The sequence below is a fragment of the Ochotona princeps genome, chromosome 24 (genome assembly GCF_030435755.1).
Source record: "Ochotona princeps isolate mOchPri1 chromosome 24, mOchPri1.hap1, whole genome shotgun sequence".
NCBI lineage: Eukaryota > Metazoa > Chordata > Mammalia > Lagomorpha > Ochotonidae > Ochotona > Ochotona princeps.
In genome coordinates this window covers 3333392-3349457 of record NC_080855.1, presented here as the reverse complement: position 1 = coordinate 3349457, position 16066 = coordinate 3333392, and the positions used below count along the sequence as shown (strand labels likewise).

At 51.3% G+C, this 16066-nt stretch overlaps 1 protein-coding gene across 1 annotated transcript; it reads left to right on the top strand.

Moving 5' to 3' along the window:
- The first annotated feature begins 5297 nt into the window (after positions 1–5297).
- LOC131483305 (KRAB domain-containing protein 4-like) lies at positions 5298–14046 on the top strand. The gene is made up of 3 exons (XM_058681187.1): positions 5298–5331; positions 13623–13749; positions 13891–14046. The coding sequence occupies exons 1-3, from the start codon at positions 5317–5319 to the stop codon at positions 14022–14024; spliced, it is 276 nt and encodes a 91-aa protein (XP_058537170.1). The 5' UTR covers positions 5298–5316; the 3' UTR covers positions 14025–14046.
- The last annotated feature ends 2020 nt before the right edge of the window (positions 14047–16066 follow it).

Genomic DNA, 16066 nt, shown 5'->3' with positions numbered 1-16066 from the left:
ATTTAACAGCCCAGTTTGCCCCATAAAGCCGAGTCAGGTGTCATTTTATATAGGGAGGCAAAGGCTATGGGACAGGACTGTGCATGCACTGAGCTGGGAGTGAACTCATTTCTGGCTCATTTGTTGAGTGAACTGCAACAAAGTGCCATCCTACAGGTTCCACCCAATATAGGTACAGGTAGTCCTCAACCTGATAGCCAGCAGATCAAGAACGTGGCACATCACGTGCCACTTTGTCCAGTGTGGAAAGACTTTAAGACTGTAGGGACAAGAGTGAGCTGTGCATGTGCTGAACTGGGGTGAACTCACTGAGCTCAGTGCATTGCACTGGTCCCACAGGGAAAGAATACCGACTTTGGCATTGCACGCGTTAAAATAGGTACATGTGGCTCTCATCCCAACAGCCAAGGAGAACACGGGGAATTGGAGTGCCTTTGGAGGCCGAGAACTCCGAGGTCACCCAGCCCCGTTGGGATCTACTACATGGGATCGAAGATGCACAAATCCTTCCTTCCTTGCAGGATCCAAGGTCCTCGCAACAACAGCCAGGACCCCTGAGTGGTCTGCAGAAACAGAAGAACACTAAACTGCCTTCGGGACTAGGCAGAGGAGCTTTTTCTGGTCCTTACTTAGTTCCAGCTTGGATCCCCACCCTCTCTTGCAAGGACCATCAGGGTCGCTCCAGATATCCCACCACCACCCCCACAAAAGAAAACTAGAATAGTTAGACACAGAAGTACAAGGAAAGCTTAGAACCAGACAGGAAACGGTCAGCGTGGATCCACACAGACCTTACTAGGTAGGACACAAATGATTAGTTACTCCTCACTAGGGTACTGCAGATTTCTCAGCACACCCCTCCTAAAACTGTTCTGCACCTCAACTGTTGACAAAGGCCTTGTTAGAGTTATAAGCCCGTTTACACTATCCTAAAATCTGCCAAGTTCAGCAAAATTATGCTTCAACACTATAAACTGCTAAATACTCAAATGAAAATAGACACGAGACAGCTGAATAGTACCCAATGGCCACGTAAAGGTGTATAGCAGCGAGTTCAGTGTATAAACACAAATGGAAATGTCAATGAAGTAGTCACAGGATGTGGTTAAGGACTTGCATTGTTTTAGCATATTGATTACTCAATACCATGTCAATCAATTCCATCATGTTGGAAATTGTTGTTGATGTTGTGCTGGGGCTTTCTTTTTTATTATTATTATTTTATAATACAGTTTCTTTTTTTTATTCATCGATTACATTGTATTATGTGATACAGTTTCGTTGGAACTGGGAATCACCCCACCCTTCCACCCACACTCCCTCCATGTGGAATATTCCACCTTGTTGCATATCCACTGATCAAGTACTGCTGAAATTCCCTCTTTGCAAGCATAAACTAAACATAGAGTCCAACATCTTAAAGTCCAGTCTAGTTCCTCAGCTTCTTGGGGAGACCCTGTCCGGTCCGAGGGCAGAACCATCAGATTATCAACCCGATCAATTAAAGGCTCCTACATATCCTCAGCAACAATTAACTTCGTTGTGTAATTAAGTTCTAGTATTGAGTAACCACTATGTTAAAAACAATTGCGATTTCTTAACCATCTTCTGTGATCACCTCATTGTCAATTCAGTTTTACTTTATACACAACATATAACATATATACATAAAGTAACATGTTTTACATAACATCATATCCTCTTAAATTAACGCAAACATGTGGTATCTGACCTTTTGGGATTGGAAACATAACAACTGATACCTCAGACAGACACAGAGAATTAGTACGAACTATCACAAGCAACTATACAGCAACAAATCACAAGAGCTAGAAGACATGGATAGAGTTTTGGATACATGCAATCCAGCAAGACTGAATCAAGAAGCAATTGACAATCTAAATAGACCTATAACATGTACTGAGATTGAATCAGTACTTAAAGAACTCCTAAACAAGAAAAGTCCTGGACCACTTGGATTGACTGCTGGATTCTACCAAACATTTCAAGAGGAACTAGCCCCAGTCCTCCACAAGCTTTTCCAAACAATAGACAGAGAAGCAATTCTTCCCAACACTTTCCATGAAACCACTAATACCTTAACTCCAAAATCGCATAGAGAAACAACAGACCAATAGAACTACAGACCAAAAGAGAACTACAGACCAATATCCGGCATTGGGCATGGGCTCTCGGGCTGGAGAGTGGCCCCACCTCAGACCCAGAGTCAGGGACTCCCACTGACAGGCCCAGGATGGCTGAGGACCAGAGTTCAGACAGAACTGGGAGAGAGTCACGTCTGACTGGGTCTCTCCTGCTTCTAGGTCGGTGAGCCCAGGGGACGCGTTCTTCAGCAGCAACAGCAGCAACAGTCGACACACCAAGGGCCACTGTGAGATGGGGAGAGACCTGCTGGGAAGCAGTCAAGAACAACCCAGACTCTTTTACATCAGCATCCCCACCATGAACTCCTGGGAGCTGTGGGCACTCTTGGGGCTATGCGGTGGGACAGGCATCCTATCCAGTTCCATCTGGCCCGAGACTCCAACAAATTGGCACAATTGATCTCCTCCCCTGAGACAGCAGCTGCAGCCCTACCCATTTATTTATTTCATGAGTTCGTTTTCATCTATCTGGTCCCCATGGTCGAAAACCATCAGAAGGGACCAGCATTTGGACTCATAATAGGGATGAATTGCACTCCAATTTTAGTCATATTTCTAATGGAGTGTATATTCTATATGTAGCTCTCACATCATGTATACATATTATGATGTATTTTTTAGGAAAATATTTATAAAATCTATTTTTAGGGATAAGTTATTGAATTTATTGCACAGAGTTCTGAAATAGCCACTGTTGTGGAAACACTGCTTGTATAGTTTTGTTGGCATTTTGACTGTTAGCTTATATGTATATACATATAATTTAGTTTTATGTAAGAAATTTTTACGTCTTATCATTATATAGTCCACTAGATACCAAATCCTGCAAATTCCTGATTGAGTGTTTGTGGAGATATGGGTGTTTGTTAGTGACTTTTGCCAAGATTCCATTGTCAGGTTCATCTGGCCTTGACACCTTGAATTTGCATGAGGACCGTGGTCTGTCTCTATGTGAACGGAGAATGTGAATTATACCTCTTGGGGACATGTAATAAAACAGTCTTCTTACCTCCACCATGCATGCTGGATTTTCTGTCCCATCTGGCGTGTTGTCACGTGGTCTTGGTGCACCATGGGGTGGTGGTCCCTTGACTCCCTCGCTGGACCAGGAGCATTAATGGTGACTGACTCTTCACCTGCAAAGGGCCTTGGAGCAGGAGGCCTGGCCTGCATGGAGTGCAGGGACCCAGGGTGCAAACCTGGCAGGTGCCTGTAGGTTAGATGATAGGGACAAGAAAAGTCACCTCCTCTTTTGGTCCCTAAAGCTCCAGGCCATGTCTGGGCCTGTTTAGAGCCAGAAGCCAGTCTTTCTGTTCGGGATTGAGCGGCTGGGGTCCACCACTTCTACCTTCCTCGGCCACCTTTCCAGGAACACTAGCAGACATCTGGATGGGAATACTCCCCACTAACGAGACACTCGACTTTACAGTTCGAGGGGCCAGTACTTGCAGCATGAACATCCTTAACGGTTAAGTCAGGGACAGCCAGTTCAGCGGTTGCTTCAGGCGTGGCGCGTTGCCTTTTGGGAAATGTAGTCCTGGGACTTGCCCTGGGCCCTCAGGATGAGCCCTGGGAGGCAGCTTCCGGTGCCCCGTCGCGCATGTGCACGCCCTCAACGCGTTCGAGGTGTCCACTCCTGCGCAGCACAGCCGCACTGCCCAGGCTTCCTGTGCTGTCCCTGTGGTGTTGCAGGCTCCATCTCCCGGGCTTTCCTTGCGTGGGTGAGTCCCGAGAGCCCCTGCGGGGTAAGTGGTGGGCACTGCCAGGAGCCCCTGCAGGGTAGCGGTGGGCACTGCCCGGAGCCCCCTGTGGTGGGTATGGCCTGGAGCCCCCTGTTAGGTAGGTGTGCTTCGGGCCCGGAGCCCCCTACGGGGTAGGTATTGGGCACCGGCTGGGAGTGCACAGTAGGGTTGGGGTCGCTTCTGGACCAGCTGCCCCTGCGGGGTCGTTCCCACTCCTCCCTTCACTGTCGGGTCCTCGGTGTCCGTAAACTTGCTTCGGTGCCCGGGTGCCCCTCGGGTCCGCCTTGATGGCATTCCACGTTAGAATTAGGGGAAACAGGTAGCGGCTTTAATGGCTTAGTGGCAAAGCAGGTTGGGAAGAAGGCGACAGGCACCCTTGGCAGTGTCCTGTGTCAGCTTGTGGAAGTGATTGTGCGGGGCGGAGTGGCAGGCTGCCTCCTGCTGGACGAAGGTGAGGGGTGCTGAGAATTGGGGTGACTTGGCAGAGGTCACTGTGTGTGTGTGTGGCTTGGCTCATGGTGCCACTGCAGAGTCTTACCTCGCCAGCGTCCTGCCCACCATGTCCCCCTTGGTTCTCTTCCCCCTCCCCGACCCCCATTTCCCTGAAAAGCAGAGTGACAACAAGAGGCAGAGAGAAGCTTCCATGTGCTGCTTCACTTGGCACGCGGCTGCCACGGCTGGGGCTGGTCCAAGCCCGAGCCGGAAACTCCATTGTGGTCTCCCCGGTAGATGGCAAGGACCCTGGGACTCGGGCCGTCTTCCCTGGCGCATCAGCTGGGAGCTGGTTCTGAACCATAGCATCTGGGACTCCATGCAGCTCAGATGTGGGACGCCCACGTTGCAGGCTGCCAGGCCCACCCCATCTGTCCCCAGGACCAGCTGGGGTGCTGGGCGAGGCTGGAGCCAGGAGGCAGGAGTCTGGAGGTCCCTCAGGGTCTCCTACATGGAGGTCAGGGGTTGAGTTCCTTGGTCCGTTTCCCGCTGCTTTCCCAGGCATAGGGAGCTGCATTGGCAGTGGGGCATTGGGACTGCAGCCAGTGAGCAGGTGGGATGTGGGCACAGCAGGTGGCGGGCCAGAGCTGTGGTGCCACAGACCCAGACCCCTCCCATTTGCTTCTTGTACTGCACGAGGACATCTGTTTGTGACAGGTGCCCTGGTCAGTCCTGACCAGAGAGAGAGAGAGGCTCGTGCGGCTTGTCAGCACCTGATGGTGTGGGGGCCTGCAGGGGCAGGTGTGTGTGCCCACAGTCACCCTGGGAGCCCCAGCCGAGTGTCCACAGCGGGCCTCCGTGTGCCGGGCATGTCTGCCTGCACAGGCCGCCAGGCCCCCGAGCTCAGTGCCTGCCTCCTCCTCTCCCCTAGCTCCACCGTCAGCTGGCCCCTCACGCTGATCCAGAAGCCTCCGAAAATGAGCCGATCGCAGGTGAGTCGCCGTGTGCTGTGTGTTTGCTCCCACTCTGAAGAAAGATGAAGCTCCTGATCACGTGAAACACACCTTCCCTGCAGAGGGTGGGTGAGCTGAGAGCCCTGGGTCACCTTTGCATGCAGGCAGGGGTCATGGGGTGCCTGAGGGACTTCTCGTTGTTGGTGGGTTTTCCCTGTTGCCACGTTCCTGGAAGTGTTTCTGGGCGGGAGCCAGTGGAGTGGCCTGTGACTTTGTGCAGTAGGAGCCGTGGCGTCCTTGCCACAGGCGCCTCCGTGCGGCTCACAGCAGCCCAGGGCCTGCTGCCCAGGGAGAACCTGATGTGCACGTACTTTGCCTGCTGGTCCAGGGGTGAGCCCTGGGAGGGTGGCCGGTGCCTCACCTGCCAAGGATCTCTGTCCGTGGGGGTGAGTGGGCCCCACAGCTGACCAGGCAGGTTTCCTCTCGTCTCACGTTTCCCACCTGGTGTGGCCTCTCGCCACTTTGCTGAGCCGGGGATCTGTTTCATGCTCAGCCCTAGGCGGTTTGTCCAGTGCCTCGCCGGACGAGCCTCTGACGTTTGCTGTTTCTACGTTGGTGTCTTCCCCATAGAGTCTCCATTTCCCTTGACTTTGGAAAGACATTAATCAGCAAGCAAGGGCCAAGGCAGGCCCAAGACAGGAGGTGGGAATTGCATTGGGGTCTCCCATGTGCCTGGGCCCAAGTGCGTGAGCCATCACCTGCGGCCTTCCAGGGTGGGTGATGTTAACAGGAAGCTGGGCTTGGGGAGGAGCCAGGCCCTGGTGCCAGGCATCTGTGCGGAATGTGGGCGTGAGGCCCAGCGCCCACCCCCGTGTTTGTCTTTCCACAACATGGGGGTCTTTCCTTAAGGTACAGTGTCCTGTGTTCTGAAGTCACGTGGTCCTCGTGGACAGAGAGCTCGTGCTCCTCTTGGTCACCAAGTTGCAACAGGAGCTGCCCTGGCGGGTCTCTTGTGCGTCCTTGCCCCCGTCTAGTTTTCTAAGGAATCCAGGTTGTGTGTCTTGGTTGGCCATTTTGGATTGTGTTGACATCTTTTATCTTACTCTTTGTGGAAATCAGTTAATTGAGGACCCGGCGAGATTGCGTAATGGTTAAGGTCCCCCCCTTTGAATGCACTGGGATCCCATATGGGTGCCAGTTCTAATCCCAGCAGCTCCAGTTCACATACAGCTCCATGTTTGTTGCCTGGGAAAGTGGTGGAGGACGGCCCAAACTTGGCACCCTGCACCCACATGGAAGACCTGGAAGGAAGTTCCTGGCTCCTGGCTTCTGTTGGAGCAGAACCGGCTGTTGCGTTCACTTGGGGAGTGAATGGTTGGACGGAAGATCTTCCTCTCCTCTCTTCTCTCCTGCTCTGTGTACATCTGCCTTTCCAATAAAAATAAGAAAATCTTTCCCAAAAAAAATTAAAACAAAAAAAAAAGGACAGAGAGAGAAATCAGTTAATTGAAAAGGTGGAATCTCGGTTATGGAGGGCAGCCTAGCAGGTGTGCTGTGCCCAGGGGGCAGTGGCCAGTAGCACCCTGTTTTCCCCAGGTTCCAGTGGCAGTGAGCATGCACAGGCGTGGCCAGCAGGAGAGCTGCGGGTGGGGTGGGTTTCCCACGCAGGAGAGGCCTGGTTTACACACAGGTGCAGAGACAAGGTCTGTGAGGAGTAGCCCACTGAGGACTCCATGGACACGGCTGAGGTGGCGGGGGGAGTGCCGGGTCCAGGCCCACATGCTGTGTGTCTGACCTAGCTCCCCTGCTGATGCATCTGGGGACCTGCGGATTGTGGCCCAAGTGCTGGGGTCCCTGCACTCACGTCGGGGACTCAGGTGGAGCCCCTGGCCCCAGCTGTCACACCATTTCAGAAGTGAACCCAGGGATGGAAGCTCTCACTCTGGTTTTTCTGGTCTTGGTTTCTCCTGCTGTATCACTCTGCCTTTCAAAAGACGTTTCTGAGGATATGTTGAGACAGTCTGTCCAGGCGAGGGCCCTGTAGGTGGAGATAAAGGATTGCAAGGGTGCCTGCCGTGGGCGTGAGGCGGGACAGGCTGTACGTGCACATCACCCGCATGACCTGGGCCTCGGCCGGCAGCTCTGGCCGGACGCCCTGACACAGGACTCCTTGTGGGTGTGCATGCGTCAGTTAGTCATTTGGGGAGCAGACACTGCAGGTAAAGCCTCAGCCGGCAACACCAGCATCCCAGAAGGCCGCCAGCTCGTGTCCCGGCTGCTCCACTTCGGACCCAGCTTGCTTTCTTTTTTTTTTTTTTTTTTTCCGGAACAATGTTTTATTATTTATCATTTTATGATGCAGTTCCATAGGCTCCTGGGATTTCCCATGACCCCTCCCCAGCTCCTCCCCCCACCTAGTTCTTCTATATCATTTCTTAAGTGTTTTTGTTTTTTTTTTTTTGAAGATTTATTTATTTTATTACAAAGTCAGACACACAGAGAGGAGGAGAGACAGAGAGGAAGATCTTCCGTCCGATGATTTACTCCCCAACTGAGCCGCAACGGCTGGTGCTGCGCCGATCTGAAGCTGAGAACCAGCAACCTCCTCCGGGTCTCCCACGCGGTGCAGGGTCCCCAGGCTTTGGGCCGTCCTTGACTACTTTCCCAGGCCACAAGCAGGGAGCTCGATGGGAAGTGGAGCTGCCGGGACCAGAAGCAGCGCCCATTTGGGACCCTGGTGCATTCAAGGCGAGGACTTTAGCCGCTATGGCACGCCGCCGGGCCCAAAGTATAGTTCTTCATACACAGTCATATGTCCATCATTGCGGGCATGGACAATGGCAGAGAGTCCAGCATCCTATTGTCAAGCTATAGTAAACAGTTTCAGTGTAAGTCCATCCTTGTCTGGAAGTAGAAATGCATGCTGCATTCTATCCTCACATCTGGATGTGTTAGTCTCCATTTCACAGCTACTGTACATCCCCTTAAATGAAAAGTCACAATAGAAAATCAACAATAGGAAGAAAACTAGAGATTTACAATGCCATGAAGTTCAATAACATGTTACTAGATATGACAGTCTTTACTGCACAGCTATTATAAATCCCCTTAAATGAAAAGCCACAAGAAAAGATCAACATCAGGAATAAAAAAATTTAACAACACCATGAAGTTCAATAATATGTTACTGATGGATTAATGTGTTGCTGAAGAAATGATAAAGAAAATCAAGAACCCTCTTGATGAAAGTGATGCTACTTTATGATCTATGAGTCTGAATAATTTAATCACAAGAAGCTGTTATGAGGAGATGAAACTAACAAAACCAAAAACATCAAAATCCATGAGATACAGCTTCTGCTGATTTTTCTTGGTGAAATATGTCTCTTCTAGACAACAAATAGATGGGTTTTGTTTTTGAATCCAGTGTACTCATCTATGACTCAGTTTGATTAAGCTTAAGGCGGTTACTCTGAGGGTTCACATGTATGGGTGGTAATTTGGTCCTGTCCTTTTAGCAATGGGTTGTTCATTGATTTAGTCTTCTGTTGTCATTTTCCTGGGATGTTCTTCTCGTTTGCCTTTGGTTTTGTTGGGTGCTATTCTTCTTGTCTGTCAAGAGAACATCTTGAAGTATTCTTTGTAGGGCATGTTTGGAAGAGGCATATTCTTTTAACTGTTCTTTACTGTGGAAGAATTTTATTTCATTTTCTAAGACAAAAGAAAGCTTTTCTGGACATGTTATCCTGGGCCGACAATGTTTTTCTTTTAGAATCTGGAATATGTTACTCCATTCCCTTCTAGCCTGTAGTTTCTTTTTTTTTTTTTTTTTAATTTTATTGTTATTGGAAAGCCGGATATACAGAGAGGAGGAGAGACAGAGGAAGATCTTCCATCCGATGTTTCACTCCCCAAGTGAGCTGCAACGGGCCGGTACGCGCCCATCCAATGCCGGGACAAGGAACCTCTTCCCGGTCTCCCATGCGGGTGCAGTGTCCCAGTGCATTGGGCCGTGCTCAGCTGCTTTCCCAGGCCACAAGCAGGGAGCTGGACGGGAAGTGGAGCTGCCGGGATTAGAACCAGCGCCCATATGGGATCCCGGGGCTTTCAAGGCGAGGACTTTAGCCGCTAGGCCACGCTGCCGGGCCCGCCTGTAGAGTTTCTTGTGAGAGGTGTCCTGTGAGTTTAATTGGCATTCCTTTATATGTCAGTTGATTTTTTTCACATGCACATTTAAGCATGTTTTCCTTATGTTCAATTGAAGGGAGCTTGATGATCATGTGTCTTGGTGAAGATTGCTTTGGATCAAGCCTGTTGGGAGTTCTGTGCCCCTCCTGGATGTTATTTCCCAATTCCTTCTCTAGATTAGGGAAATGTTCGCTTTTTATTTCATTAAATATATCTGTAAAACCAGTTTCCCTTTCTGTACCTTCTGGGATTCCCATAACTCTTATTTTAGGCCTCTTAATAGTGTCTTTCGATTCTTGAATACTATTTTTGGCCTGATCCAGCTCTGCTTCCAGGTTTTTGTTTGCTTCCCCCTGACAACAGTAAATATCTTCCACTTCTAAGATTCTGTTTTCTGCTTTCTTGATTCTGTTTTGGAGACTCTCCACTGTGCTTTTAATTTGCTCTACTGTGTTCTTGATTTCTGATATATCAGCCTTGATTTGCTTTATTGCTGCTTTTTCTTGTGTAACATATTCCTTAAATTCTTTGAACTCTTTTTTTTTAAAGATTTATTTATTTTATTACAAAGTCAGATATACAGAGAGGAAGATCTTCCATCTGATGATTCACTCCCCAAGTGAGCGTAACGGCCGGTGCTGTGCTGATCCGAAGTCAGGAACCAGGAACCTCTTCCAGGTCTCCCACACGGGTACAGGGTCCCAATGCATTGGGCCGTGCTCAATTACCTCCCAGGCCACAAGCAGGGAGCTGAATGGGAAGTGGACCTCCTGGGACCAGAACCGGTGCCCATATGGGATCCCGGTGTGTTCAAGGTGAGGATTTTAGCTGCTAAGCCACGCCAGACCCAATTCTTTGAAGTCTTGTATGTGTTTCTCATTGTTGATCAGAAGCTTTAAAATGATTTTTCTCAATTCTGTGTCTCCCCTATTTTCTCGATGTCTTCCTCAGTTAACTTGGAGGTTGGCATAGGGTTTTGCTCCTTTGCAGGGAGTTCAGTAATATTTATTGTGCCCTTGTCTCTTATTTTGCTCTTGGTCACTGTACTTCTGGTTATCATATTCTTCTGCTTGGGGCAGGTTTCTAAGCTGTGTCACCCACAAGTCTACAGTTCGATTTTACTTGTTTCTGTTGGTACACAGCTCTTTGCTTATAGCCAGTTGTGCCACTCCCTCCAGCAGGTTCCAGGTCTGGGTTCTTATCTTAGATTTCCACCGTGGTCTCTGTAGCCCCAACTCCTGGCTCCCCACTCTCCACCTCCTGTGATATCGTGCTGAGGCTGCACTGATGTCTGTACAACCTTTCTACCACTTTCGGTTGGAGCAGGTCCCGGGATTAGGGAGACACCAGGTATCCTATATAGTTAGGTTGTTGGTGGCGCTGATCTTGCCAGACCTGTTGGATGTTAGGTCTGGGTGCCACATGAACTTATTTGGACCCGTACGAAGCCATAGACGGTATTATTTTCCTGTGGGACCAGTGCAATCTACTGAACTTGGAGAGTTCTCACGAGCTCAGCACATGCGCAGTTCACTGTTGTCCCTGCAGTCCTAAAGCTTTTGCCAGAGTGTGCAAAATGGTGCCTGACGTGCCCCTATAGAGTTCTTGGTCTGCTGGCCGTCAAGTCTGTTGCTACCCAGACGTGTTTTAGGTGGAACCTGTGGAATGCTGCATTGCTGCAATTAACTGAGTCAAAAAAGAGTTCACTCCCAGCTCAGTGTATGCTCAATCCTTCCCCTTTGCCTCCTTAGGCAAAATGGTGCCCAGTTCAGCTCTAGGAGGCTGACTGGGCTGTGAAATCCACCCTGTTCTCGCACTGCCCATCTGGGATCTGCTGCTAGGTCTCTGCTCCTGCTCAAATCAAACAGACCAGCAGGACGGACAATTCTTTGTCTGGGCTCACCTCCCGAGCTCCCAGTCAGAGTCCCGTCCCACCTGGTTGCTGGTGGAGTTCCGGCTGCTGGTGGAGTTCAGATTCCGGTTTGCTGAATGCGGCTGGAGTTTCAGTCACTGCAACACCACACCGTTGTGTCCGCTGCTTTCCTGTGTCTCAAGTCTCTAGGTACCCCCCTGCTGCTGTTCTGTCCTCTCCTATTTCCTGGAATGTGTCCTCTCTGCTTCATCCTGATGAACTGTTTCTCAGTCCGTTTAAACGTGTCCTTACCCTGTTCCGCCATCTTGATTGTCTCCCTGACCCGGCTTTCTGCGAGGGGCCTGGGAAAGCAGCAGAGGATGGCTCAAGCACTTGGCCCCTGTTGCCCACATGGAAAATCCAGAAGCAGCTCCTGGCTTGAGCCTGGTCCAACTGCAGCCATTGCTGGCATTTGTGGAGTGAACTGGACGGTGGAGGATCTCTCCATCGCTGCCTCTCAGTAATGTCCTCCTGACTGGCTCACCCACCACTGTAGTTGGTGACGTCCCCAGGCTGTGCCCTGGGCCGGCCAGGCTGCCGTCTGCATGGAACGTCCGGGCTGACTGGCACAGCACGTTCACCTTTCACTTGTTACCTTTTGCATCTTCACATCTTTTGTATTTTATTGTAAGATTTGTTTATTTTTTATTGGAAAGTTAGCTTTAAAGAGAGGAGGAGTTCCATCGATGATTCACTCCCGAAGTGGCCACAATGGCCAGAGCTGAGCCAATCTGAAGCCAGGAGCCAGGCGCTTCTTCCGGGTCTCCTGTGTGGGTGCAGGGTCCCAAGGCTTTGGGCCGTCCTCGACTGCTTTCCCAGGCCACAGGCAGGGAGCTGGATGGGAAGCAGGTCGGCTGGGGCATGAACCACTGCCCAATTGGGATCTCAGTGTGTGCAAGGCGAGGACTTCAGCCACTAGGCTACCGTGCCGGGCCCTCACATCTTTCTTAATTATTTCTTTGCATCTACTTGGAAGGTGGACTGACAGAGGGAGGAGAATACCTTCTATCTACAGATTCACTCCCACATGCCAGAGCTGACCCAAGACAGGGAGCTCTTCCACCTGCTGGTTAAACCCCACAAATGGCTGCAGCTGCTACAGCTGAGCTGCCCCTAAGCCAGAAGCCAGAAGCCAGGCATTTCTTGCAGGTCTCCCACGTGGGTGCAGGGGCCAAGCACTTGGGCCATTCTCCACCACCTGCCCGGGCCAGCAACATGGAGATGGGTCTGCAGTGGGGCAGCCAGGACTCCCACCAGTGTCCATATGGGATGCCCGTGTGTAGGCAGAGGGTTAGCTTGTTACACTACTGACCCCTGCACCTTCCTTTTGACAAGTGTGCTTTTGTAGGTAGCACATTGTTGCTTTTTTCTTGCCTTTTTTCCCCCTAAGTCAGTCTGACAGTTCTGCATGTTACTTGGGCTTTTTCGGCCATTCACTTGCACTGTGCTGAGGGAGAGGTTGGGCTCCAGTGTGCTGCTTCCGGTTTGTCCGCGTTGGGTGTCAGTGGGAACGCGGCTGTGGGATGTGGTGGCTGCTTTGGGGTTGCTGGTGTGCTGCTGCAGTGTGTCCCAGCTCAGCAGGAGCTGCTTTCCTGGGTCCCTCTTGTTGCCTTTGATTTCCACGCGCAGTGCGCACAGAGCAGTCCACGGTTCTGTTTACTACACTTGATCTTAGCCAAAAGGCTGAGAAGCGATCACGGTTCTGTTTTAAATGACCGCTTGTATGCTCCCCTTTGCTGGAGTAGATTCCTGTTGTTGGCCAGAATCCCAGACGTGTGCTGGTTCAAGTCCCGGCTGCTCCACATTTGATCCAGCTCCCTGCTTATGGTCTGGGAGAGCAGCAGAGCACGGCCCAGCTCTGGCCGTTGTGGCCATTCAGGGACAGAATCAGCAGGTGATTCTCTATATCCATCTCTGTATCTAGTTGTCTGTCTGCTCTGTAACTCTGCCTTTCCACTTTTATTTGAAAAAAATCTAGAAAACTGAGGTGACAGGGGAAGTCCAGCAGCTGGTGGGCTGGCCGTGTGCACTGTGGCCCCTGGCCGTGAAGAGCACAAGGGTGGAGGTCAAGGAGTCTGGTGGGAGATCGTGGTGGGTGTTTGTCGCCCTTGGGCTGTGGGGGCTGGGCTGGCTCTGGCTGTCGTGTGTGGCACAGGACAGAGCCCCGAGGCAGAGCGGGCACCAGGGTACTCTGCTTCATGTCCCACTTGGCGTCTCACTGCCGTTGCAGGGGCCCTTGTGGTTCAAGGACGTGGCCGTGGGCTTCACACAGGAGGAGTGGCAGCAGCTGGAGCCGGTGCAGAGGAGGACTTACCGGGAGGTGACGCTGGAGAACTACAGCCACCTCGTGGCCGTGGGTGAGGAGTGCCCTCCTGAGTGCCCTCTGGGTGGCGCCGTCAGGCCACTTCATGCCCACTGGGTGGTGCATAGGGTACAGATAAGTGCTGGGCAACCTGGCAGCCCAGCCCTGACCTGAGGGCCCTGCTTCTCACAAACAGGCGGTGACGTCTCCAAGCCACGCGTGATCGTGAAGTTGGAGCTGGGAGAGGAGCCATGGCTGGCGGACAGAGAGCTTCCCTGTCTGAGTCCTCTAGGTGAGCAACAAGAGTGTTTACTGTCCCAGCCGAGGTGACAGCAGGACCTGTGTGCACGTGGCCCCAGGTCCCTGCCCTCTGCTGGCACTGGCTCCGGCTCCAGGGAGTTTGCTCTCACAGCCCTGAGGCCCCTCTTGGTCGTCCACCTGGTACTGGCAACGACCTTTGTTTGCAGACACCCCAAAGTCTTACAGGAAAATCACCATGAGACTTTTGTGTCCCCCCTCCTGTCTTGCACTGCCTCCCTGCTGGATGGCAGCTCCGCCCTCTCTCCTGTTCCCAACTCCACTTCCCCATTCAGAGCTCAGTCATGGCCTGTGCTGGCCGGATGAACACCTGCCCCCGGCCAACAGATGACCTGTAGCACTGACTGCCCCGTGGACCCAGCACCTGAACTGTCTCCTGGGTGACCGGCCTGGCAGCATGGCAGCGCCAGGGCATGTGCTGCTCTGTGCTGCCCACAGTGCCCGAGGACTTGAGCCACCAATCTCCTCCTCCCTAATTGGTTTTGTAAAGATTTGCTTTATTTGAAAGGTGGATTTACAGAGAGAAGGAAGAACAGAGAGAGTTTCCATGTGCTAATTCACTGCCCATAAGCTGGAGCAGGGCATTCCAAAGCCAGAAGCCAGGCGCTGCTTCTGAGTCTCCCAGTGGGTGGCAGGGTTCCAAGCACCTGGGCCATCCTCTACTGCTTTCCCAGGTGCATTAGCCAGGATCTGAGTCAGAAGTGGAGTATCCAGGACTCGAACCAGTATCCATATGGGAAGCTTGGGAGGCTTAGCTTGCTGTGCCATGGTGCATTTTTGGTTTCTGACTGTTGTTGCTGTGAAAGGTCACTGTCCACACATTCTCACCGTCTGCATGGTCCCACTGTCCATGTGTTCTCATGGCCCACGCATGTTCACTGTCCACGTGTTCTCGCTGTCCACACGTTACCACTGTCCATGCATCCCATGCCGAGAGATGGGCTTTCTTCCTCAGCTACCTTTCCAACGACATGGAAGAGCACAACGAGGTCCCCAAGCAGCCATCTTCTTCCTCTATGGCAAGAACTACGCTGAGCTGCCAGAACGCTGGAAGGGTAAGCACTGGAACATCCCACATGGTGGTCACCACTGACTCATTTGTTCCCGTCAGGGATGCGGGCTGGGCAAGGACGCACCTTGAGCCGTGAGCTGAGTGGTGAGGGTCCGGGATTGGGCATGGACTCTCCTGCTGGCGAGTGGCCCCACCTCAGGCCCAGAGTCAGGGACTCCCACGGACAGTCCCAGGATGGCTGAGGACCAGAGTTCAGGACCAAGGGCCAGGGCACCAGGGAGTCTGTCCCCCAGCCCACCCGTGCATGGGGACACAACTGGCTGGTCACATCTGACTGGGTCTCTCCTGCTTCCAGGTCGGTGAGCCCAGGGGACACGTTCTTCAGCAGCAGCAGCAACAGTCGAGACACCAAGGGCCACTGCGAGATGGCGGAGAGGCCTGGTGGGTGGCAGTCTAGAACAACCCAGACTCTTCTAGATCAGTGTCCCTGCAAGGACTCCTGGGAGCTGTGGGCACTCCCAGGGCTGTGCAGTGAGACAGGCATCCTATCCAGTTCCATCTGGCCCGAGACTCCAACAAATTGGCACAATTGATCTCCTCCCCTGAGACAGCAACTGCAGCCCTACCCATTTATTTATTTCATTAGTTTGTTGTCATCTAACTGGTCAACACGGTCGAATACCATCAGAAGGGACCAGCATTTGGACTCATCATGGGGATGAACTGCATTCCAATCTTAGTCACATTTCTAATGAAGTGCATACTCTGGATATAGCTCAGATATATTATATACATTTTATGACCTATGTTAGGTGTTTTAGAAAACATTTTAAAGCTGCTGTTTTTATAGATAATATATTAAATGTATTACAAATAGTTTTGAAATAGCCACTGTTCTGAAAACGTTGCTCCTATAGTTTTGTGTTGACATTGTAAGTCTTACATGTTATATACATACAATTTTGTTCCACGTAAAGAATTTTTTTAAATTTCAGGCGTAACTACTCCACTAGAAAGCAAGTTCTGCAAATTCCTGAATGAG